This window comes from Orbicella faveolata, unplaced genomic scaffold, assembly GCF_042242905.1.
Source record: "Orbicella faveolata isolate gen_17 unplaced genomic scaffold, um_ofav_v1 contig_12, whole genome shotgun sequence".
In the NCBI taxonomy this organism is placed as follows: domain Eukaryota; kingdom Metazoa; phylum Cnidaria; class Anthozoa; order Scleractinia; family Merulinidae; genus Orbicella; species Orbicella faveolata.
The window spans coordinates 16,911,138-16,935,986 of record NW_028301539.1 but is presented as its reverse complement, the minus strand read 5'-3'; the positions used below and the strand labels follow the sequence as shown (position 1 = coordinate 16,935,986).

Sequence of the window (24,849 nt, the reverse complement as noted above, 5' to 3'; positions counted from 1 at the left end):
AGGTCTTGTGGTTAGAAACATGTGGGCGTGAAAATGGCAAGAGCGAGTTATACTGTCTTCAATGCGGCTTAAAGGCGAATAAAGGAGTGTTAGGACAAGGAACAAGGAAACAGGAAAGACCGGGCAGAGGAGGAAGAAGAGAAAGAAGAGGAAGACGAGATAGACGGAAGAGAAGGAGGAGGAAGAAGAAGGAGAAGAAGAAAAAGAAAAAGAAGAAGAAGAAGAAGAAGAAGAAGAAGAAGAAGAAGAAGAAGAAGAAGAAGAAGAAGAAGAAGACAAACTGAAAGGTACCTCTGCAGTCAATGAGAATTTTTTAATGTAAGTAATGACAAACTATGAGATACTCTTCAAGATGTAAATTGATATAGGAAAGAGATTGGATGCATTAACAATGTGCCATCATTGTTCTTCACATTTTCCAACAGCCGTCCAATACATAATATCAAATTATATTGTTTCTAAATACAAGAAACTTAGGCTCGAAAATGGATTCCGGTCGTCATTTTTTTAAAACTGAGACTTGCAAACAAGTAACTGGAAACAGTCAGAGCAATGTCCGGCTGGCGAGTAAATAGGTGCATACTAAATAATCAACCGTTTTTGGACTTTAATCCAAATGTCTGGACTTTAGTCAATTAAGATTCACTCGGTTTTATTGCCCCAATAGTTTTTCCGAAACTTTTAGAACCTCCTTATGTTTACATATAATTCCCCAGCTAGTTTAGAAAAGTAACCATTCGAACTGAGTTTAACTGATTCCAGTCCGAAATGTTGTTTGCCTGGGACATCGTTACGAGAAAATGGCTCTGTTAGGTATGACATAAACCAAAGATTTATCTCCAGCATACAAAGATTTATCACACTGTATCTCGTCATTCAATGTCTATTACTAGGGTTCTTTTTGTTGCATTCGTCGACAATCACACGGCAAAGTCGGCAGCTATGGCATAGTGGTTAGCATCATTCGAAGTGACATCTTCACCGCGCATGTCCACGCCGGTTTTGGCAGCTACAGCCAGTAGAATGTTCCGCTGATCATGGATCGTGTCGATGATTACCTTCAGCCGTTTCTTGGTCTTCGCCAGTTCCTTAGCAAGCTGGCCAAGTCTATCTTCATCCTCGTTTCCAGATATTTGCTCTTCTTTGTCAAGGTCTCCGTCTTCAAAGGAAAATCTTCTGTGGATAGCAAATATAGAGGTTGTTTTCAAAACAGTGCGTGAAGATATGATTAGATAGACATTTTAACAGCCTGATCTAACAGACAGAGCCACAGGCCTGCCTCCGAGTTGCTGTTAAGAAGCTTTGAAATATCACAAACTTCATGCTTATAAAGGAGCAAGTTAAATTCCTTTACCTTTATTACTGAACCAAAGTTAAATGGTGAAACAAAATGGGTATATTAGTTCATTTCTGTCTTTCACCGAGGACCATCAATCGCAAACGAAACGAACCGTTATAGGGTTTTCCACAATCCTACACAGATACTCACCGTGACAAAATCTTCTTTTCCACATAACGTCCAGTTATCACCAACTGAGGCTTGTGAAAACGGCGTGTGATGAATTTTGGAAAGTTTCTCTCAACTCCGAAAACGAAGTCAATGAACTTTCCTTTATTCCTCAGAAAAGCATATTTCTGTACTGATTCAATGTCCCCCACGGCTAAACCGACCTGTGAGAGACATACAAGTGCGCAGTTATTGATCACCATGGACAATTAGTGGAAAATGGCGCTATATAAATGTATATTTATTTATTTATTTATTAACGGTAGCCTTTTAAAAGGGCATTGTGATGTCATTGTGATCTCAGAACTAGACTAACTCTTTGAAAGTAAATGAAGTCATACTTCAGTCGAACGCGAAAGTTCATAAAAAGTACAACTAGTGAGAAACGTTTTTGAGGGTACATATTTCCCATCAGGTGGGTAAAAAGAATAACTATTTTAACATTTTGGAGACCTATTGTTCAATTTGTCTTTGAGTTCCCATGCTCCGGTTGCCTTATTAATTTAGCAGCTTTAAAGTCTTAAGGGTTAGTGGTGGAATGGTTGGGCTCCTAGTTACCACTGAATAGATTTGTTCTTTCCGATCCCGAATGAAACTCCTCCACGCTATGCGTAAATCACAGCCTCCCGACAGTTAGGATTTGTAACAAGTTTCCGTTGAATTTTACTTGCTTGTTCATTATGTGTGTGTCCCGACTACGTAAACCATTGGTAAATACTTAGATACTGCAATATAGTCACTAATGTTTTCACTCTCAATCTATTTACTCACCAAAAGGTTCATAAGAACAATAGGCATGGCAAATATGAAGAGGCACAGGAAGATAAACGATGATTCTCTGTAAGGTACAAGATGCGCATGAGATACTGGATCCTTTTGTTCTAGGCTGTCCACCAACATAGTGGTATAATCTAGCTCGCCAACAGTCATCACAATCACCTTCACTAGCGTCAAGAAAAAGGTGTCGAACGCGTCCTGAAAAATAGAAAATGAATAGACCATTGCCGAATTACTTTAGCCTCTTTCTCAAAGCGAGTCTTGGTCCCTATCCTTTCATATGGATCATTCATTCACGTGCAAATTAAACTCATTTTCAAATGAATGGTTGTGTACCTGACCTCACTTTGATAGAGAGGCTTAGGGCAACTCGGAAATGGGCTATTTTTATATCAGTCCAACAGCGAGGCAAGGCAAAAATTCGCTGCTGAGTTCTAGCAAACTGACTTATACCTTAGACGTTCTACACACAAAAACAGAATTTTACCTGCTCCCTGAAGAGTATGTAGAACACCACTGAGAAGGCAACAGCAAACAGCATGAAAAGACTGATGGTTTTGAGCACCGTCATTGCTACTTGAAAAAACATTGTCACGTAGATGCCAACATGATCCAAAGTCTGTGCGAACAATATCAGGTTACAATAGCCCAAGAAAACGGCAACTGCTCCTATTTGCCAAGTGACCCTCGTGTCACCTCGAAGACTTGACAGGCCTCTGGACACGTAAGGAAGTATGAAAACTATGGTTGACACGTAAAGGACCCATTCCAGTATGTTTGTCCACTCTTTGAAGTACGCTGCTCGTTGGAGGCATATCTGGTAAAGCTCTTTGGCTAGATGTAATAATGCAAATACCAGGATGAGATATGGGACTATTTTATGGAGTGCTTCTTTCTGCTCGAACATGCCATCGTCATCGTCTTCATCGTGTTTGCGCTTGAGGACAACCTTTTTCCGCTTATCCAACATGAAGAACGTCATCAGAAACAGGTATAATGAAAATATGGCAAGGTTTGTCCAGTAAACGAACCATCCATAACTGCGCCACTTGATCTTGAGAAGTTTTCTGCAAAGATCATGCACCAGGAGATCCTTTTGTTTGTACCTCACCATAACCATGAGGCCGAAGAAAGGCTCCTCGTTTGGTCCACTTTGATCATCAGGGCCTGGATCGAGCAGACGAAAATCATAGTCAATAGAGCGTTTGGTCAGAGACCTCTGGATACAGCGATCCATGACGCACTTGGCAGCATCTGGGAACCGTTGAATTAGCTTCCCCATTCGATTCTGACCATCAGGGCACTTCGCTGACAAGATCTCTCTCCATCTAGGAACAGAGGCAAGGTATCACCATATGTTTATTTTGGCATGTGAAATAATCAAACATCAAAGTGGTCTTCAATGGTTGGCCAACAATCTAACAATTATATCGTATGCTTGAAATAACTAAAATTTTGCTTTCACTTGCAGTTCAATGCTCCAGTTTTTAGCACACAAATCAAAGCTAAACCGTGCAAGACTGAGTTTTAACTAACATTACTACCCATTTATACTCTAATCACCTTGAAACGATCTTAATAAACACAAATTAACATAGCATCAAGAGCGATCATCTCGTTTATTAATACAGGATATATCATAAAGAAAATAAAGCAGTTAATAAAGAGAAAATTAAAAAAGCAAAGTTGAAATAGCTGCCGTTGAGTGGCTCTTGCATAACTTACAAAATCCTAAATAGCGTACTAGCCCCTTCGGGATTCATGCCTGCAAGCACGTCTAAAATACTTCTACCGTTAACACGAATCATACATAACGAACATACACCAGTGTAATTAGCAAAACGTTACAAAACAAATTTGTGAGGTCTTCATTGAAGAAAAAATTGCACATGCAAGAGGTGTATGAACTTTCTTATTTACCTATAATTATTAGTAATTGCCATGACAACGTCTCCCTGTTGATTCTCAATGGCCACGTCCAGGCAGTTAAGTCCATTTTCATTCGCCTTTAAGCTGGCTTGTCGATTTAGGAGGATCTTTACAGCTTCCACTTGACCACACGCGGAGGCAATTAGGAGTGCTGTGTTCCCTGTTTGATCTTGCTGATCGATATTGGCCTTCAAGTCGAGAAACATTTCAATTAAGCCACTGGCACCTATCTTAGCAGCAAATATCAGAGGCGTCCAGCCGTAGGCATCAAGACTGTCGACTTGTGCACCCATTTGGACAAGGATTAAACAGATTTTCCTGCAGAGAAATAAAAGCTATAATTCTCCAAATCACTGAGTGCAATTAAGGCCCTAATTTCTCTAAAGAAAAGGTTGCAATTTATGTAAATCGTTAGCACTTCCCTTCGAAAACTGAGTGAAGAAACCTCTACAGAATGCAATTACTGAGTGCAAACTTAGCAAAGCTAATCTTGCTGAAATTCAGTATATGACTGCTTGCATTGACCGCCTTGTTGCCTTACTGTTTTCCATTTAACGCCGCGAAATGAAGCGGTGTTCTGTTTTCTAGATCCTTTTGACAAACACAGGTGATGGAAGCTTTGGTTAGAGCTTCAACATGGCGGGCCTTTCCATTTTCAGCAGCTATGTGTAATGGCGTCTTTCCAGCATCATCTCTCAGCAAAGGGTTCGCTTTCTTTTCCAACAAAACGCTCAGAAGCTGAAAAATTAGACAGAAATTCAGTTAAAAGCCTCGCTCAATGACCTATTTAAGTCATTGATCCTCAGGTTGGTGTGATGTACTTGCATTAAAACGAAATCAAGCTGATCTTACCCTTATGTTTGTAGCTGACGCGGCGTAATGCAGGGGTGTTCTTTCATGTACGTCAGGAAAATTTATAATTCCTGAACCACATCTCTCCAGCAAGAGCTTTAAGACGTCTTCCTTGTCGTTTTCTACAGCCAGATGAACACAGCATCTCTGGTAATTGTCACGAGCAGCTATCTCGGCACCGGACTCGAGAAGCATCTTGGCACAGTTTGCATGACCAGCGGCTACAGCACAGAGAAACGGCGTCATACCGTCGGCGTCCGAGGAATCTATGAACGCGTTGTTCTTGAGAAGAAGCTCGATGCATTCTGGGTTTCCAAACGAAGCGGCACTGAAAAAACGCAAAGATAAAGCAATATTTTATTGGTCACAGGCAAAAGAGGATGAGAGTTAACACCTCATATAGGTCTTATTCTCAAAGTAAACGTCCGTTACCTTGGACAAAATTTAGTGGCAAGAAACTAGAAAAAAGATGCTTATGTGCCCTCTGCGGGCTGTTGGTTATTGTTCAGCCACTAAATTCTAATCAAATACTCGTAATTCGGCGTAGAAATTTTGAACAAAAGAACAGCATTAATTCATAGTTTCTGATTCCGACCCGTTTCTTCAAACAGAGCTAGCGACAAATGCTTTGAAGAATTGAAAGTTATGAAACCAAGCAAGTTTACCTTGCTTTAAGAAGAACTACTCCTTCAGTTTCCTGTTCTATTTACAGTGTCCTTTTGTGCAAAACTCCAGCTCTTGTGATCCTACCTGTGTAGCGGAGTTCTTTGGTTACAATCCTTCGTGTTTGTTTCTGCTCCTCGTTTGATGAGTAATTCCAAAATCTCTTTGTTTCTTCCATTGGACACCACATGCAAAGGAGTCTGATGGTGTTTGTTTTGAATGTTCACGTCAGCACCATGCTGCAGGAGGACCTGACAGATGGACACGTGACCTTTCTGAACGGCTATGTGAAGTGCTGAGTTCTGGTTTGCGTCTTGATTGTTTACGAACTGTCCGAATTCTAGATGATCCTTGGTCGACCGCATAGCGCTAACTGGGTAACTTAACGTATTCCCCAAAGCTGAAGTGAAATTCAAAAACGACAAGAATATAAAAAAAGATGCAAAAACACAGCAACATGAGAATTACAACACTTTTGTGAACTTCCTCTTCTGTGATACTAGTTTATTTACATGTAGGAGCCACGAATATGGCAATGATGCATCATTAAATAATGAAGGCTGGCCGGGATGGCAGCCTTCCCTCCTGCCAGCCTACCAACCATCCAGCCTGCCAGCCCGCTTGCCAACCGGTCAATCGTTCAGTAACGAATGTTAATTAATTGTAATTAGTCTCTAGAGAATACTATTGGGAAGTGCAATACGGCTAAGATTTGTATCAATCAGACGTCCATCTCTTACCAGTCTGAAAAATCAAAGAAACAATGTTGATGTTGACCGCGTTTGTCGCCAGATGAAGACAAGTATGTCCCTGTTTTGTGCTAATGTTAATACTGGCTCCATTATCGATGAGATATCTACAAATATCCTCGTATCCTCGACTGATGCCTATGTGAAGAGCAGTCATTCCTTGCTGGTCCGTTGCGTCGATTTCCAGGTTTTTCGCCTTGAGCAGTCGTTCGACTGTCTGTATGTGACCAAATTGCACCGCAACATGAAGAGGGGTACAACCCTTCGACGAGGATGTGACGTTTGGTTTGGCTCCCTTCTTCAGCAAAATATCGATGGCTTCTAGAGCATTAGACCTAAGTGGCATCATGAGAGAGAAGGACGGAAATTAGCATTACTTAGTTACATATTTAATTGGCTACTAATCCCTTGAATTCTAACCTTTTTGTTCAATGCCTTACCTCATATGCAAGGTCGTTTACCTATAGATCCGCTATCGAGTCGCATTTAACTACAATATTGTACTAGAAGAAAATATTTAATTAAAAGGGGACCTTCTCATTATTCGAGGTCCTTTTTCTCACACGATAAAATAAGTATGACCAGCGGAAATAAACAATAATAAGAAGAGTAAAGTACTTATTGTGAGCTCTTTCATCTTTGTGCTCGAGCCCATACGATCTTATTGAAACGTCGATTTTAACGATTTCTAATGTTTCCCAAAATCAGAAATTGATGTTCTTTGTTTTAAAATTCATTGGCGTCACCAGTCATTTTGTCTATAATTGATGATCGCCAAAACTTATCAGAAATTGAATGTCACAAACTTGTGCTTGTGATTCGCTGGCCAATTTTGTTTTAATTTCTACTCTCAACTTTCTATTAATTACACATCACAATTGGTTCTTCCAGCTCAAATACACAGTAAATGTAGAAGCAAATCAAAATAATGCAGTATTCATTTGATAATGAAATGAAAAATGAAAATGAATTCGAATTTAAAAATTTAGCATCAACAACTGAAAACGTTTTAGAAAATGCATTGTCAAATAATATAGATTCAAGTTATTATCTCAGTGTAAACGGAATGTGGTGAAGTGTAATGTATTTCGAGATATGAAGTATAACTTGAATGAATGTTTTGTTAGTACTGTGACAACTTGGAAACGTTCATTTTGTTGAATGTGCAAGTTAATTATCAACAAATTTTATAAGTATACCTTGAACGTTTGAGGAAATTGTTTCTTTTTAAACTCGTGGATACGCGAAGCGTAGAAACGTGTTTCTTGTGGGGACTCCGATGTGCAAATATGTCACTCACTCACTCACTCACTCAGGTGTAGACACTGTTCGTAATCAGTCGGCCCGGAGGAGAGCGCCCGAGGCCGACGCCATGTTGGAATAGTAACCGAGCCCGACGTCATATTGGAATAGTAACCGTGCAGTCAGCGCGAGCCTCGCTATCGTTTTTGCGCGGTTACTACTCAAAGGATGCATCGTGCCAGCCCGAATTGATGACTTTGTAGCTTTTACACGACCATTAATGTTAGGTGTTTCGCTAAATTGAAGTGGAGTTGACTTCGAATGTTCGAATTAGTACTATGGCCAACTTAAGAGCTGAATTTCATGAGCATTTGACTCGTCCAGGCGTTCAAAATGACCAGGAGATGAGCATTTGTTTGCCGGAAAGGAGAGTACTCTATGATTTCTTTGGCACAAGACAGTGTCCTCTGTGACCCAAGAACCCTTAGCCTTTACCACTCTCTGTTCAGCTGCAATTTTGCCACCCTAGCTATTCTGTAATATGTGTGCAACAAAAGCCAACGAAAAAAGCCTACGCTTTGTGAGATAAGTGCGACCTTGCATGGTACGAACCCGGCTTGTTTTAACAGCCTTTAAAAATACACCAGTAATTGCAAGCTCACCAACATGTTTCATCTCTAGATTACTTAATCCACGAGTTTTACGATAGGTCTCCTTTGATTGAATTCAATTAACAGTATACGCGTTTTGCAATACCCTCTCAAATAATATTGCTAAGAACGGTAAAGGGATGAATTAAATCAAAGCGAAACCTAAATTAGAAATCTCTTACGTTATCTTCTTTATGGCACTCAGTCCAATTAGAGAACACAATGTGGATGTATGTAAGGCTGAAGTGTTTTTCATTTTCCTGGTCAACACTGCCACTCAACTAAAACCCCAGTGTTTTTAAACGTTACATGATAAAAATAGTAACTATTTTGCTCATATTTACCTGGCAGCAACATGAAGTGGTGTCAATCCTTCTTTGCTGTAAACTTCGACGCTAGCGCCAGCTTTTAACATAAAGTCGATCACCTGAACGCGGTTCATTTTCGCTGCGTGGTGTAGAGCGCTTAACCCATTCTGATCCAAAATGTCCGCCATGTTTTTCGTCGACGAGAGATACGCTTGGATATCAGCCACTTGTCCGTTGGCCGCGGCTTCAAACAGATTGTTAATTTGGCGCGAAGAGACCACCCACTCGAAATAACTTCCATTTGGGGAGCTTTCATGGTCTCCGGGAGAAGACAGCAACGGGGAAGGTGCAAAGTGGATATTCATCGAGTGCAATGTTTGAAATCCAGGATCAAGAAAACCGGAGAAACTCAAATTCAGAAAACTAGCTCCAGATGGAGACAGATTTCAAGCGAATGAGTAACAGCCCTGCTGAAACTTGTGGACGGTTCCACTGGCAAACCGCGTTGTTGCGAGTGCAATAATTTCAGAGGAAATCAATGCTAGATTGCAAAATACTTGCATGTTTCCGCCTTTAAGCGAGAGAACGTTTGGTTCTCATTGTTTTTTTCAAAAGGTGTTTGAACAGTGTGAGTATTTTCGTTGGCAGCTTCCGACACGTTGGATTTCTTTAAAATCATTTATCACGTAACTATACACGGTCGTAACTTATTTCCATAACAAGTACCTGTTACCTGACGTGTTGTCTTTGTAAGTAGCATAATGCTTTTGGTTAGTGTTGTGGCTAGGGTTAAATTTGTAAAAATATTTCCGAACATTCTGGCGTTCCTGGTCTTAGTGCATGTTCATTGGAAAACAATTTGGACGCAATAATCCCGGCGCGAGGGGTCAATACCACACTCCTATTAGTTCGCTCTGATCATGGGCATGCAAGTTAACCTGGACTCTCTCTTTTCCCGCCTAGGTTCAACCACTATATAGCTCGGGAACGCTCAGAGACTTTACTATTGGGCAAGTAAAACACTTAGCCTTTATCAGTTTGGAGTTGATAAAGGTAAATTAACCGCCGTACGGAGTTAGTGAAGCTGTGACTCTCAATACATTAAATGTAACTTTTTTGCAAGCATATTAGTAAAATTACGATGACTCTTAAAAGCCATGCAGTACACCTGCTACCAAAAAAAAAAAAAAAAACACGATGTCTTGAATCAGAAGCATATCACCTGCTTGAGCTTGAAGTTACAGTGGAACCCCGTTAATCCGGTCACTAACGGGCCACAAAAATCTGGCCTTGTTAACGGGGTGACTGTATTAAAGGGGTTCTATAAATAAGAAAATGACTGACTGAGCTTTTTCTCGGATCAGAATAACGTGACCGTAATAACGAGGTGGCCGAATAAACGGGGTGGCCGTAGGGCGGGTTCCACTGTATAAGCGATGTGTACGAAATTGCTCATTTTACCACAGAAGCGAGGCTAGAGTTGGTTTTGTTTTGTGACATACTAACCTTGCTACTTTAATTTCCAAATGTAAATCTATGTTATCATGCAACTAGTTCCATAACAGGTCGAGACCAAACCCGGCTCTCATATAGAGAGACGGTTACCGAGATATCATGGAACTGTAAAATAGTGTATTGTTCTTTAACAATTGATTCATGCTCAAGCGTGTGTCAGCGGGATATGATGTACTCGAGAAGTTTGGACAACACGAAAGAAACGTAAGATTTGCCGAGGGTGTAACTCTATCTTCTTCAGTGCTCTCCAAACTTCCTTAACTGCATCTTAGCTCGAAATAAATTCATCTCGTCGTCGAAGTTAGATTTGCTCACGCCATCAGATCGCATCACTGGCTTATACAAACTGTAATTGTGACGTACTTTAACTTACGTATACTGAGTTTGATATCCTGCCTACACTAGCTATGTTACAATCGTCGATAAGTTCTTTATTTTTCCTTTAAAAAATTACATTGTTGGCTAGACTTCTAACAAGTCTGTTTACTCATAAGCGTTATTGTGTATAGCTGGCCATTAAGCGATGGCACTTCTACAGTGAGCACGAAGAGGTGAAATAAGTTACAATTTTAAAAATCCGGAGAAACAAATTTCTTTATGACATTAGGCAGGCCGTACGGCCTTTTTGTCGAACCTCTCGCCTGCTAAAGTGCTCTCGTTCAAAATTTAAAAAAAAAAAAAAAAAAGTGGAATATTTGAGATAATAAGGGGAATAGTCAAAGAGTAGGCACCTTAAGATACCAGGACGGGACGAACCAGGATGGCTACCGGAAGTAAATTAACTCAACTGGGCGTGCGCACGAGAACTCTCGACTCATCTCTTTGCCGTCCTCATGTCGTCGAGGACGCCATTTCGCCCGACTAGCCGTCGTATCGAAAACGTGATTATTTTGCACTTGTTTTGCGCCGATAACTGTTCCAATCGACTTTATTCTCAGTTATATTGATAGGAATGTTTATAAGGTTCACAGTTTTCGTGATTGTAGTATAGAATACCACGCTGAGATAATGTGAATAAAAATATTCCTCGTCTCTTCGTTTGTGTTTCTAAAGTCACTGTTAAGACGCTATCACGAGTGTGCAAGCTCAATACAAACTGTATGCATTGAGAATACATCAGTGTAAGTACAGTCGATAAAATGTTGTAAGAATGAATGCCATGGAGCATCTATCGAGGAAATAAAATACACATTTTCAAACTGATGTTTAGGTGTTTTTTTATACTACCCGGAACTTGATGCAACGTTTGTTTGATTTTTATAATGCTTGTGACAATTACAGATGAAAATTGAAACGTTCACCAAAAGTCAGGATTCTTCGGCGACAGAATTTCCAAACGCTTTAGTGGTAAAAAGCCATCTGAAGCAGGCCGATCAGATTGTTCGTTTAATTTTTTCATGCGGAAATTATGGTTTCTGTATTAAAATATTGACAGATGTTTGCTTCGCTTATAAAGAAAACGAAATTCAACATCGCTGTTCACTATGATCGTTTAAGCCTAATAGGATAAGATTTCTACCATCTCTTTTATATAGTCTAATAGATCTCATTGCTTCTGTGAATAGCTTGTACGAGGTTCGAATTATTGACGTCGCCGTCCTTTGCGAAAATGCACATCTTAAGCACTTTTGTTTTTGGCGACACGACGGGACCCGCGAAAGTTTCCCGCGTCCACTGCCGTTGCCGTCCTAGTATGGAGGAGAGGACGGGAGGTAGATGAGGAGCAGAGAAGATTAGGTCATCAACTTTTGGAGCTGGGAAAAGAGATGAGTCATATAATTTTCGACAACTTATAGGATTGGTCATAGCATTTTATATTTGAAATATAGCATAAATGAAAAGCAAAACTGTTTTTATAGATCTCAAATATACCATCGATCAAATCGTGTGCTTATTAGTTGATTATTCCCAAGAAATGAAATGTAAGTCCAAAGTCTCTTTGCACACCGCATCTGGGTTGACTAAGACAATGTGTGGAGCAAAACAACTGACTGACAAGCCTGACGCGTCTTCGATACAAGAACACATTATGGGCTCATTGAATTGTGCAACTAAGGCTCCCATTTTTATAGCTAAGGGGTGGACCACATAGTTTCTTACTATCATTAAAATTGGCAGGGTAGCGCAAGTAAGTTCGGGCAAAAAGAAAGGGATTGATCATGTGTTTGATTGATCATATTCCCATATACATCGTCCCCCTCCTCTACCATCTTTTGGACTTTTTAATAGTCCCTTTTTGGAAACGCTAGACCTGCAAAAGACTTCTACATAGCTTTCGTTTGAACGTTTATACAGTAGGGTTACATACAAAGTCGTATAAAACTAAGCTGGAATCGATAGGGTTTAAACCAATCCTAAAGTTAAGGGTCGAGGCAAAAAAATCTCTGGGTAGGTTTTAGTTAACAGTTCTGCATGGTTACTGCGTGAGACATTGGTCTGGATTCTTGTTAATCTCCATTTAGGTTGAGAACCTGGCAAAAAATCTAACAATGTATTTTCCAAAAACATGTGTAAGAAAGCTGGACTGTGTTTCTTCTAAAGTGTAATGCCATAAAATTAAAGCGTAAAACTTAATATGAAATTTTTAAAATTTCTTCTCTGAACTTCTTGGTCAAAAGGATTAAAAAATTCCGAATCGTCTTTTTAAATCGGTTTCAAAGTAAGTCCACTGCTCACACAGTTTTTCTAATTATTATGAAAGTAATTTGCTCCAAAATAAAAATCTCAGTTAACCTAATTTTCGTTTAGGATGTTTACACCAAGGTCTGCCGGGCCTTGAACAAACACGAAAAGATGGGTTCACTGGAAAATGACCTTCATGTAGCCAGCTGATCCACATTCCTTCACATAATAACTACAGATCTGGCAATCTTAGCTCAGATGACGATCTCGCTATCTTCCTCGTGAGCATCCACTCCTGCTTTGGCAGCTAACGCCAGTAAAATGTTGCGCTGGTCATGAATCGTGCCAATGATTGACATTTGCCGCTTCGCGACCTGCGCCAGTTCCTTGGTAAGGACCTCAAGTTTCTGTTCCTCCTCTAGCTCGGTTTTTGGATCTTCGTCGCTGAGATCTTTATCGTCAAAAGTAAATTTCCTGCGCATATAGAAAATACCTTTATTACGTAAAGTAAGTGAAAAGAATTTGTTGCTACCGGTGAGCATAAAAACAGGTTCACAAATAGTACATGTGTGTACTTATGCATTGAATAGCTTTTGACTGGTATCGATCAGATGACTTGTATAATAATGATTACAATATTTTAATACTTGATTCTTACGTACAATTCAAGCTTATTGCGCTTTGTTCCGCTACTCTGTATGTTACAGACTACGAATCTAGAAAACAATAGCCTAAATTTGTCAAGTTTCTCCCTGGAACCAAACCTACACAATCACAGTATCCTAACTCCTTAAAGTAGTAAAGAAACAGCAACCTCACTGCATGACCATGACAATCGGTGACAGCAGTGTCAGCTATGTAATCTTAGAGATAATGCTAAGCAAAGCGGTCTTGTCGCCTAAAAGGGCCATGACATCGACTGGGCGTATCAGAAAAACAAGGCTCAAGTTTTCATATACAGCTAAGAGTAATTTCCAGTGAGTCAGGATACAGAGAAATAAATTCTTTTGGGGCAATTTGTATTTGTCAAGAAAACTATGCTCTTTGCGGATGTCAAAATAGTAGTTGTAACGGCTCTTAACCTGATCGATACCTTTGAATCCCCATCCACCCAAATTCAGACACATACCCAGACGAAATTTTCCTTTCCACGTAACGTCCTGTTACCACCAACTGAGGCTTGTGAAAACGGCGTGTGATGAATCTTGGGAAATGTCTCTCGACTCCGAAAACGAAGTCGATGAACTTCCCCTTGTTCCTCAAAAACGCATATTTCTGCACTGATTCAATGTCTCCCACAGCTAAACCAACCTGTGAAAGTCAGGACACAAGCGAAAATTTGTGAACTGCGTGGAAAGTGGCAGTCAAAAACTATAGATAAAGCAAGTGCACCGTGTTATACCATAGCAACAAGTAAACAGCATTATGAACGCATTGATAGAGGAACGTTGGCTAGGTATTAACGACAATTAATGAAGAAAACAGGCAAACAAAGAAGCAAGAAAATAATCGAAATAATGAAAACGTGTTTATGCCTTAAGTTTCCTCAGTACAGAAAGTTTCGATTGAATTGCAATAGAAAATTATACAATGTTCCCTAGTAACACTGACACATGTTACTGGCTATTACAAGTATAAATCTACCATATATGAATGTTCTCACAATTATCGTGAGCCCTGGAATATACAAGAACACACGTAAAAAAACTCCACGTTTAGGCACAAAGCTATGGGTAATTCCATCATGGAGGCTTAATACTTTAATCTTTATACGTAAAACTGGACTCCAAACAGTTTTCAGGGCAACAAAATAAACAATGAACTCCCAACGCCGACAATGAACACTCTATTCTAATGCCAAATAAATCATTTTAATATATAGTAAAAGCTTTTCAATCAACCAGGAGCCATAATCGGGGACGGAGACCGTAAGTCTTGGGATCCGCGCGCACCTATGATATGGGACAATTTTTCTATTTTTAGAACAAATTGCGCCATCCTGACGTCATATATCCGCGCGGATCCACGCAAATGTCGGGGGCTCTCGCGTGGATCTTGTCACGTTGCGTGATCAAATGGTGAGAGTTGAGAGACCTTGAGAGATTATCTTGCGTATTTTTGCACAGCGATGGCAGGGAATAAGGCAGGGAATACGAACCGGGGCCGTTATATATATTTTTATGCTCTGAGCTAACGGAAAAGGTGGGTTTTTCAGGGTCAGAAACAAGACTTCAATCTCCCGCTGAGAATGACTAATAAGATCTGCTCGCGCTAGTTGTAAGCTTACGCGTATGTTTTTGCGTTTGTTCTGACTTAGAATATAGCAAGAAAACTCTCTATTCTGGTATCGAGTTAATTTGTGAGTTTCTCAGACAATGGTTAATCATAATCAAAACCTGTTTTGATGGTTTCTTATTGTTTTGCTTGTTTGGTGAATTTGCAAAAGTTTCAGTTGAAAGGAAAGTCTGACGCGTACAATAAGCTCATTTGCATATAGTGCAGCTCGTGCACTTTCAAGTCCGAGTGACAGTCCGAGTCGGTGTTTTCAATTGTCAACAAATCTTGACAAAGATTTCTTTCGTTATCTTCTGTGCTGAGATGCTGCAACAAATTTCACGAACGCAAAAAATGTTACTGACATCATGCGTGTTTCTTCAACGTAAGCATAGTGAAGTTTTACACCGCGAAAATGAAAATAGACAAGGAGTTTTGATAACTCGATCAACAAAATCGAATTCGTTATTCGAAGTTGATTAAAGAAAGCGTCATCGTAACTTTGCTGATTATTTCTGCTTTGTTCGCATATTTTCAGCTTAGCTTTTAATATGTTCTCAAACATTTATCGATCTTAAACATATTTAAAAACTATAGAGTTATTGTTTGAGTTCGATATACGTTTTCACACGAAAGTGCGACGGAAGTACAAATTTGTCGTGTTTACTGACTGTACAAAACACGCATCGGCGGGCGCTCTCATTCATCGACAACAGAGAATTTACTGGATTTTTACGCGAATAAAACTAAGCACTATCTACGGACGGACGGAAGTTATTGGGCCTTGATGAAACATCAAGCGTTGCTTACAATTCAGGCGAAACTCAAACTAGCAGTTATTTTGTTTTACTTTTTGGTCGCGATAGACTGGTAAATTCCTCGGAAGCGTGTGGCAAGAGGAGCTAGGAAATTATGAAGTCTTGAAACTCTGCTATATCTGAATATATCCAGCTAGTTTTTTGGTGTGTGGTGGAAAAGCTGTTAATCTTCAACATATGTGAAATTTAAAGTGGAGTAATTTACAGCTCAAGTAAAAGAAGCATCCGTCGGAACACAACTTGGTCAGCGATATATATCTAAGCTTAAAGCGGAACATACCTAAATTCGACACTGTCTTACTTTACTCAAACTGGAGCAGCTTACGACGAAAATGCTTAAGCAAAATTCCAACAGACGTAAACGCGATGAGTTGTGGGCCAAAAACATGAAAAATTTCGGGAATATAGGACGCCATTTCCCCCCGCGCGACATCCGCAAAAATCCTCGCAGCACGTACGCGCATGTGCCGCAGGCGATGGCGCAATTTGTTCTAAAAATAGAATTATTGTCCCATATCATGGGGACAACCCCAATACTAGAAATGGCGCGCGCTTACTGTCTCCATCCCCGATTATGGCTCCTGAATCAACATATTATTTGACAAATCTCTTTAGCTTCCTAAATTTAATGTGGTGCATGTCTTTAGATGTAGGGCCCTCTGGATTTCAGCATCTACTGAATACCCCCTCCCTTGCTTCAAAATACAGATTCCTTTAAAACTCGTCGTAAATACTATTACTCACCAGGAGATTCATAAGGATTATGGGCATAGCAAAGATAAAGATGCACATGAACACAAAAGACGATTCACTGTAGGGCACCAGAGGTGCACCATTATCTGGATTCTTTGCATCTAAGTTGTCCACTAACATAGTGTCATAGTCTATCTCGCCGATGGTCATTACAAACACCTTCATAAGCGTCATGAAAAAGGTGTCAAACGCATCCTAAAAAAGAGACAAAGGTAATGACATAAGAGACCTGTAAAAATTCATATGATGACGCATGATGGAAAACCAATCCAAAATGGCAATGGGATATTAAAAAGAGTAAATTCTGTTATAATCCTTCAGAAAACTTAAAAAAGCACGAGTTCTGTCAAAAAAGAAACGTTTGGCTGGCCTTGACGTCAATGCCATAACAATAGCAAATGATTTGGGGAAACAGATGGCACGTCAAATTTTAGAAAGGGATAAATAAATAACCTCTCTTCAAAATTCTGAAAAACCTAGTCACACTAATTCCTAGTTGTCTCTTTGTACGCCCAATGGTTGTAAATAATTTCAGAATATAATATTTTACCTGTTCTCTGAAGAGTATGTAGAAGACCACTGAGAAGGCAACAGCAAACAACGTGAAAAGACCGATGGTTTTGAGCACCGTCGTTGCTACTCGAATAAACATTGTCACGTAGATGCCAACATAATCCAAAGTCTGCACAAACAAAATCAAGTTCATGTATCCTAGAAAAACGGCAACTGTTCCCATTTGCCAGGTAATCCTGGGATCGCCTCGAAGACTTGAAGCGCTAGGAAACACGTAGGGAAGCACAAACATTATGGTTGCCACGTAAAGTACCCATTCCAGTGCGTTTGTCCATTGTTTGAAATACTCCATTCGTTGTGTGAATATTTGATAGAGTTCTTTGGCTAGATGGAATGATGCAAATATCAGGATAAGAAATCCAGATATATTGTTGAAGGAGTCTTTCTGCATAAAGTTATCATCAATATCATCGTCGGAATCTTCATCATTGTGGGGTTTGAGGGTAACAAGTTTGCGCTGCGTTAACATGAAATACGTCATCAGAGCAAGGAACAAGGAATACACAACAAGGTTTGTCCAATAGACGAACCATCCATAACAGCGCCACTTGATCTTAAGAAGTTTCCTGCTAAGATCATGTACCAGGAGGTCCGTTTGTTTGTGTTTTACCATAAACATGAGGCCGAAGAAAGGCTCTGCGTTTAGTCCACTTTGATCATCAGGTCCTGGATCGAGAAGACGAAAGTCGTACGTGATAGAGCGTTGAGGTAGAGACCGCTGGATACAGCGATCCATGACAGACGAGGCGACAACTGGAAACCGTTGAATCAGCTTCCCCATTCGATTCTGGTCATCAGGGCTCTTCGCTGACAAGACCTCCCTCCATCTGGATACGAGAAAAACATTCATACAATTACAGATTTTACAGGTATGAAAGCTCAAAATCAACTGGACAAGCTAGAACCTTATATTGTTTAGAGTAACGCATGCACACATTGCAGCTTGCCTGTTATTGGTTTACTTTTGCAAAAATTCAATGGTTGAAAGGGTAGACCAGTTTTTTCTTTTTTTGGTGGGTTGCTGGGGTGAGGTTGAGTAATTTCGGAGCACAGTTGACTCTGCTCTGCTGTTACAAGCAACTAAGGGATTTAACTTCAAGGAAATTTGGCATGTCTTCACCTGGCATTTTTTATTATAGCCATAATTACGTCTTCCTGCTGATTCTCAATAGCCACATCAAGGCAGTTAAATCCATTTTCATTCGGCGTCAAGCTTGCTTGTCGATTTAAAAGGATCTTTACAGCATTCACGTGACCTCTCGCAGATGCAATCAGGAGCGCTGTGTTTCCTGTTTGGTCTTGGTGGTCTATGTTGGCGTTTAAGTCGAGAAACATTTGAATTAAGCTAATAGCCCCTGTCTTGGCAGCAAACGAAAGGGGCGTCCAGCCATAGATGTCAGAACTATCCACTTCAGCACCCATTTGGAGCAAAATTGAACAGATTTTCCTGCGATGAAAGGTGAAAATAATATTTAAAAACCGGTAGAGAGTCTAGCTGACATCTTTCTTATAGGAAGCTATTCTAGAGAAACTAGGACACGATGGTGTTCTAACAGGGAAAAGTCATCAATGACAGAACCGATCAGGTTCTTGGATTTCAGCAGAACGCGCGGTGTGTCTGCTAAAAGCAGTGGCGGATCCAGATCTTGAGCTAAGGGGGTTCCCGGTTTTTTTGCATGCCCTCCCGGCTTTTCTTCTTTCTGCGATTTTTCTTTTACCCAAATAATGGGTGGGAGCCTGGGGAGCCCGGGCCCCCACCTATAGATCCGACACTGAAAAGGGCCGTAGAAACGGAAGTATTATTCCTCAATTTACGTAACAACAGCACAATTTATTTGCCATGCTTTGAAACTACATTTGCAGGTCACAAAAATTTACACAGGAGTTTCAACCTGTCTCGGCTCTCTAGTAGGGTTCTAGGAACAAATGATGATTCACTGATGAAGGCTAACGCTCCAAACGTTTGACCTTTTCACTTTAATATATAATTGTTTGGTAGAGTGCTTTCATTTTGTCGAACGTGAATATTTTAGAGTTGCCTGTTGTTTCTGTTTTAATTTAAAACGTGGCCAAGTGCGATGCTTTTGAATGAAAATGAGTCTGATCTTTAGTTTGCAATGCCAATCCCCAACCTTTCTCCGTTCAAGGCCGCAAAATGTAGCGGTGTTCTACCGTCTGCATCTTTTTGACGAACACTGGCGAAAGAAGCCTTGATTAGAGCTTTAACATGGCGTGCATTCCCAGTCTCGGCAGCTATATGTAATGGCGTCTTTCCATTACCATCCTGAAGCAGGCAGTTCGCTTTCTCCTCCAACAAAATGTCTAGAAGCTTAAAAAATGAAACAAAAAAAGGAACTTTAAAATTGTAACGTGTACTAAAATAAACTGTCATTTTGTCATGTTTCGCCTCATTTATTTGTGTGAATGCAAAAGAGGAAGTTTGGTTTAAGTATACGTAATCATACGGTTTCGAGTTCAATTTGGAATTAATTTGCCTTTTTCAAAAACTCACAAGTGCAAATTAATTCCAAATTGAACGAGAAAAACCGTGTAATTACTTATTAATAACATAAACATGAAAAAACTCGCGTGGAGAAGGTGCCGGAAGATCTTTCTTGAAGTCATTTTTCTCTCATTCGAGAAAACTTTTTTTCAAAGTTTCTGTACAAAATATCCGTCATCATTTCACGTGGTATTCTTGGCTTAGAAAATTTCTCATTTTCTTTCAGCCTATCATAATCCAGAATTACGATGTGTAATTTGCACTGGTGTTACACGTTTTACACTGGTGTTACACTTTTTGCAGTGGTGTTACACTTGAACTGCACTGCTCTCAGCCAATTAAAATCGAGTAGTTTTTTCATGTGTATTATTAGGCTTGTTAAAGGCCTTACTCGAAGGAAACCTAGACTCTTTCATGCATTCATACATTTACAGTTTAGAATTTGGATATTTCATTTTCAAATTGATTTATATTTACAACTAGTTTTAGCTCTTACTCCTGTTTTTGCAGATAAAGTAGCGTAATGCAATGCTGTCCTTTCATGCATATCAGGAACATTGCAAAGACCTGGCCCAGATCTCTGCAGCAGCATCTTCAACACATCTCCCTTGTCGTTTTCTACAGCCAGATGAACACAGCATCTCTGGTACTTGTCACGAGCTGCGATATCCGCTCCAGACTCGAGAAGCAACTTTGCACAGTTTGTATGACCAGCGGCTACTGCGCAGAGAAATGGCGTCATACCATCAGCGTCCGTGTGATCTATAGATGTTAAATGCTTGAGAAGAAGCTCGATGCATTCTGGGTTTCCAAAAGACGCCGCACTAAGAAAGAGCATTAAACAAAAATCAATCGTTTAAGCAGTTGATCGATCAATCGATCGAATGATTTCTGAACGGTCAGTCAGAATGCTTGAACCGTCAGTCAGTCAGTCAGTCAGTCAGTCAATTAAAATTATTGTTCCCAGACTACCGGTTGAAGTCCAAAGCTTTTAAAATATTTGAAACGCCCCTTCGCCCACCTGCACATGATGATACAAATAACAAATTAAAGTTCTCCTCATATAACAACGAAAAGAACAAAAAGAACAACAACCACAACCAAACATTAATAATTAGGACATAAGCAATTATGACTGATTATGTTGTGATTATACAATACACCTACTTCCACAATGGCAGTCAGTTTATTATTATTTTGTTACATGGTAATTAGTCCTCTTTGCCTCGTCAAATGTACAAAATACAAAAGAATGTTGAAGTGAAAATGAGGTAAAGATGACTAATTAACATGCAAACAAAATAATAATAAATTGGCCGCTATTTTGGAACAAGGTGTACATTCTTAGACTTTCGCATTCAAGCCTATTCCCTGTACTACCTACCTGTGCAGAGGAGTTCTTTGGTTACGATCATTCGTGTTTGTTTGTGCTCCTTGTTTGATGAGTAATTCCAAAATCTCTCTGTTTTTTCTCATGGACGCCATTTGTAAAGGAGTCTTTGAGCACTTATTTTGGACGTTGACTTCAGCACCATGCTGCAAAAGGACTTGGCACATTGACACGTGACCTGTCTGAACAGCCATGTGAAGTGCTGAGTTCTGGTACGCGTCTTTTTCGTTAACAAACCGAATGACTTCTGGATTAGTTTTGTTCGACTGTATCGCCACACCTGGATACCTTAAACTATCTCTCAGAGCTGAAATGAAGTAAAAAATGGCAACAACAATAAACATACAAGGTCAAAGCTTTATTCTGCGGATACTCAGCATTTACTTCATATTGTTATCCTCAAAATTTTCTTTTAATACAAACCGATGAGTTCAGTAAGTATTATTTGATTCTTAGACAGGAATAAATAGATTAGTTTGTTTTTGGTAAAACGTCCATACCCACCAGATTGAATCACCAAATCCACAATATCCGTGCTGCCAGCGTTAGCTGCCAGATGAAGGCAAGTGCGTCCCTGTTTTGTGCTGATGTTAATACTGGCTCCATTATTAATGAGATATCTGCAAACATCCTCATATCCTCGACTGATGGCTATGTGAAGAGCGGTCATTCCTTGCTGGTCAGTTGCGTCAATATCCAAGTTTTTCGTACTCAGCAGCCGTTCAATGATCTTTTTGTGGCCAAATTGCGTGGCAACATGGAGAGCGGTACAGCCGCTCGAAGTAGACGTGACGTTTGGTTTAGCTCCCCTCTTCAGCAAGATATCAACGGCCTCTTGGGCATCATACCTACAAGAAAAAACATTTATCATATGGCTATCTCCGCAAGCGGGACAGTTAGGCCAAATTGCATAATCCTGGTAATACTATATCATTTATTATATGACTGTTAAAATTATTTCACTGTGATTGGCTAAGAGCAGGCCAATTTATCGTTAATTGTTAATTTGTTAACGCATGAGGTGAGCAATTTTCTTAGTCCTATAATCAAGAAGTAATCGTCTGAAGGCCCGCGCAATTTTGAGAGAATTTTTAGACATTACTCGTAGTGTAAATCCCTAATTGCACTCGCATTCATACGATTATCTATTGAGTGTTTTCACATGACGTCACGGCAGCCATATTGGTGTCCCAAAACAAAGGAACGGCGGCCATTTTGGTGTACCAAACCAATCCTGTGGGAGCTGAACTCTTTTCTTATGTAAACGCTTCCTTTTCTTCCAGTAAATTTGCATGTTTGCTGGACAAAAATGCTCTATACTTATTGACGAAGCTTGATTGGTCATGGATGCCTGGATATTAATTGGCCTGGTTCTTTGCTGGACGTGTTTATGGACCTCCATTACCTTTCGGCGGTCCAAAAACGCGCAAAAAAACAAAACAAAACAAAGCAACAAAAAAAGAACTCTTGCCTTACCAAGCCATCTCAAAAATGGTGATTTGTCTTGATTTCTCATAGATGTGTTCATTCCGCCGGAAGAGTTTGCAACGATTGTATGTAGATATCACACTTTGGGACGCAAGCAACCAAACAGTATATTCGCTTTTAGTGTTGTAACCCGGGTATTGCCGATGAAAGAATGTAATGTTTAAAGAGTCTTTCTTACCATGTCATTGATTCATTTTTTGTCCCCTTATTTCGAATTTATTCAAATGTTAATGCTTTTTGACAACAAATATGGCAGAGCCGAGGTCATGTGAGCACGCTTTGTTGAAATCGTATGCAAATGAAATTTCTTGGCAATATTTTTATCTGAATTAGTCAATATAGGCGCTCCTAGCGAAAAACAAAACTGAAAAAAAAAAATTTAGGCAACCATTGTGAACTTTGCGAAGGAAAAATTAGATTAATAGTTTCAATACTCGACGTGAACCAATTAGATTCTTTTCGTTTAATTACAAAGTAATATTTGTTTTCTGGTTATTTCGTTGCGTACTGAAAGGTCATACATGTTTGTTACCTAGACTGGATTTCTTTCATTCTCCTGGACAAAATTCAAAACTGAACTTTACACCACAAGAATTGTTAATTCTATAGCCGATATTTACCTCACAGCTACATGAAGTGGTGTTAATCCGTCTTTGTTGTAAGCATCAACTCGAGCACCTGCCTTTAGCATGAAATCAATAGCTTGAGCATCGTTGTTTCTTGCAGAATGATGTAGAGTACTTGCGCCATTTTCATCCAAAACGTCCGCCATAGTAGCCGTTGATAAATTAGTTTGGATGTCAGCAACTTGTCCGTTAGCCCCAGACGTAGTCGCAAGGAGATTGTTCGCTCGGTGTGGCAATGATTCAAATTCAAAACTTATACCATCTTCATCGGGAGAAGTCGCCAGCGACGAAGGAACGAAGTCGACGTTCATCATTGCGTTTGAATCGACTGAAATTGCCGTAGTTTATGAGGACCGCATTTTCGTGCGAACCGAACGCAAAATAAACATTGCCAAAGCATCGCATTGTAAAAATGCAAAACATTTGCATTAGCTCTTAACAACAGAGAGAGCTTAGGTTGCTTTTATTAAAGGTATTGTTTTCTTTTAGCTCTTCGACACCTTCACTTTCTTTTCGACCAATCGAGTGGTGGAGGCTGCACGTGTGATATTTTGCATAATAACATGATAATAAGTACGAACTGTACTGTCGTCAGTGGCTGTTACATTATTTTCGTTTCTATTATGAACATATTTCAGTTTCCATATGCTTAGTACTGCGTTGATTTACTAAATAGTCGATCACTAGCTCGTCACAACCAAGTACCTAGTTACTGTCTGGCCAACACTGCTCCATAAACAATCGCATACCTCGCCATTAGATTTCATTCCCGCAAAGTTAACGATCAGATATGATTCAGCATAAAATAACGCTAACTGGACGTTCTCAAATAGATGGCTAATGAATTTGTTTTTCAGATTTGGTCGATCTATTCGCCTTGCAGCCCTGATCGATGCAAAACCACGGATCGATAAAGGCCGCAAAGTGCAGGGAGTAGCAGGTAAAGACAGCGGGATATCACCTAGCGGTAGCAATCGGGGACGCCGCGGGAAGGCCCAATTCGCAAAGTGGAATTAAAATTGCTGGTGGCTCTGATGAGTGAGACAGATCTTGGATTTGATCAGAAAGATAGAAAGATTCTATAGGCATTGAAAACTTCCTTTTTCAGCCTTAATCATCTATAAAATAGCTATGGTTCAGAGCTGTCTGAACCTTGCTGAGCAGCTGTTATTTGACAGAATAATACACAATGTAATGACACACACTACACACTTTCAAAAAACAGCCGAGAGAACGAAAAACGGAAGGCTAGATAAGCCAATATTCTAAGTTGGACTGCCTCAGGGAAGGAATGCTGCGAGAAACTGAGCGATGTATAAATAATTTTTTTTTGTTCTGTTTCGCTCAAGCCTCGGGGCCAATTTGGAAATTATTATAATGAAAGCGGTCTGGTATTAAAAAGGGATAAACGCAAAAGTTTTGCTTGAAAGACCGAAGTTCATTGAAATGTAAAATACCAGAAAATAGCTTATCAAAGTGTATTTTGCTGCCATTGTATTTGGAAATTGCTTAACTCCTCCACCCCGATACGGTTGTTCCGCCAAATACTGCATGATTTTTTAGTCACTCTCTCTTTTCGTTTTTTTCTGCTAAATTAATTGCAATGTTAA

At 39.8% G+C, this 24,849-nt stretch overlaps 2 protein-coding genes across 2 annotated transcripts; both read right to left on the bottom strand.

The window, feature by feature from the left end:
* Positions 1-294: 294 nt before the first annotated feature.
* On the bottom strand, positions 295-9,200 carry LOC110061471 (transient receptor potential cation channel subfamily A member 1-like). The gene is made up of 10 exons (XM_089282572.1): positions 8,714-9,200; positions 6,469-6,812; positions 5,816-6,128; positions 5,066-5,393; positions 4,755-4,951; positions 4,205-4,531; positions 2,772-3,612; positions 2,279-2,482; positions 1,490-1,671; positions 295-1,176 (listed from the first exon to the last, which is right to left on the bottom strand). The coding sequence occupies exons 1-10, from the start codon at positions 9,040-9,042 to the stop codon at positions 921-923; spliced, it is 3,321 nt and encodes a 1,106-aa protein (XP_089138698.1). The 5' UTR covers positions 9,043-9,200; the 3' UTR covers positions 295-920.
* A 2,782-nt stretch (positions 9,201-11,982) lies between these two features.
* On the bottom strand, positions 11,983-23,687 carry LOC110060053 (transient receptor potential cation channel subfamily A member 1-like). Its single transcript, XM_020766804.2, has 10 exons — positions 23,234-23,687; positions 21,630-21,973; positions 21,120-21,432; positions 20,232-20,559; positions 19,365-19,561; positions 18,353-18,679; positions 17,210-18,059; positions 16,651-16,854; positions 13,944-14,125; positions 11,983-13,288 (listed from the first exon to the last, which is right to left on the bottom strand). The coding sequence occupies exons 1-10, from the start codon at positions 23,551-23,553 to the stop codon at positions 13,069-13,071; spliced, it is 3,285 nt and encodes a 1,094-aa protein (XP_020622463.2). The 5' UTR covers positions 23,554-23,687; the 3' UTR covers positions 11,983-13,068.
* Between the last annotated feature and the right edge of the window lie 1,162 nt (positions 23,688-24,849).

Coding starts and splice junctions, on each gene's coding strand:
- LOC110061471 (XM_089282572.1), bottom strand. CDS start 9,042: ATGAATATCCACTTTGCACCTTCCCCGTTGCTGTCTTCTCCCGGAGAC. Junction 5,394..5,815: donor CAAAGAACTCCGCTACACAG/GTAGGATCACAA, acceptor GCGTTTTTTCAG/TGCCGCTTCGTTTGGAAACC. Junction 1,672..2,278: donor TTGTTCTTATGAACCTTTTG/GTGAGTAAATAG, acceptor TGTCTCTCACAG/GTCGGTTTAGCCGTGGGGGA.
- LOC110060053 (XM_020766804.2), bottom strand. CDS start 23,553: ATGATGAACGTCGACTTCGTTCCTTCGTCGCTGGCGACTTCTCCCGAT. Junction 19,562..20,231: donor CTTTATCTGCAAAAACAGGA/GTAAGAGCTAAA, acceptor TCATTTTTTAAG/CTTCTAGACATTTTGTTGGA. Junction 14,126..16,650: donor TAATCCTTATGAATCTCCTG/GTGAGTAATAGT, acceptor TGACTTTCACAG/GTTGGTTTAGCTGTGGGAGA.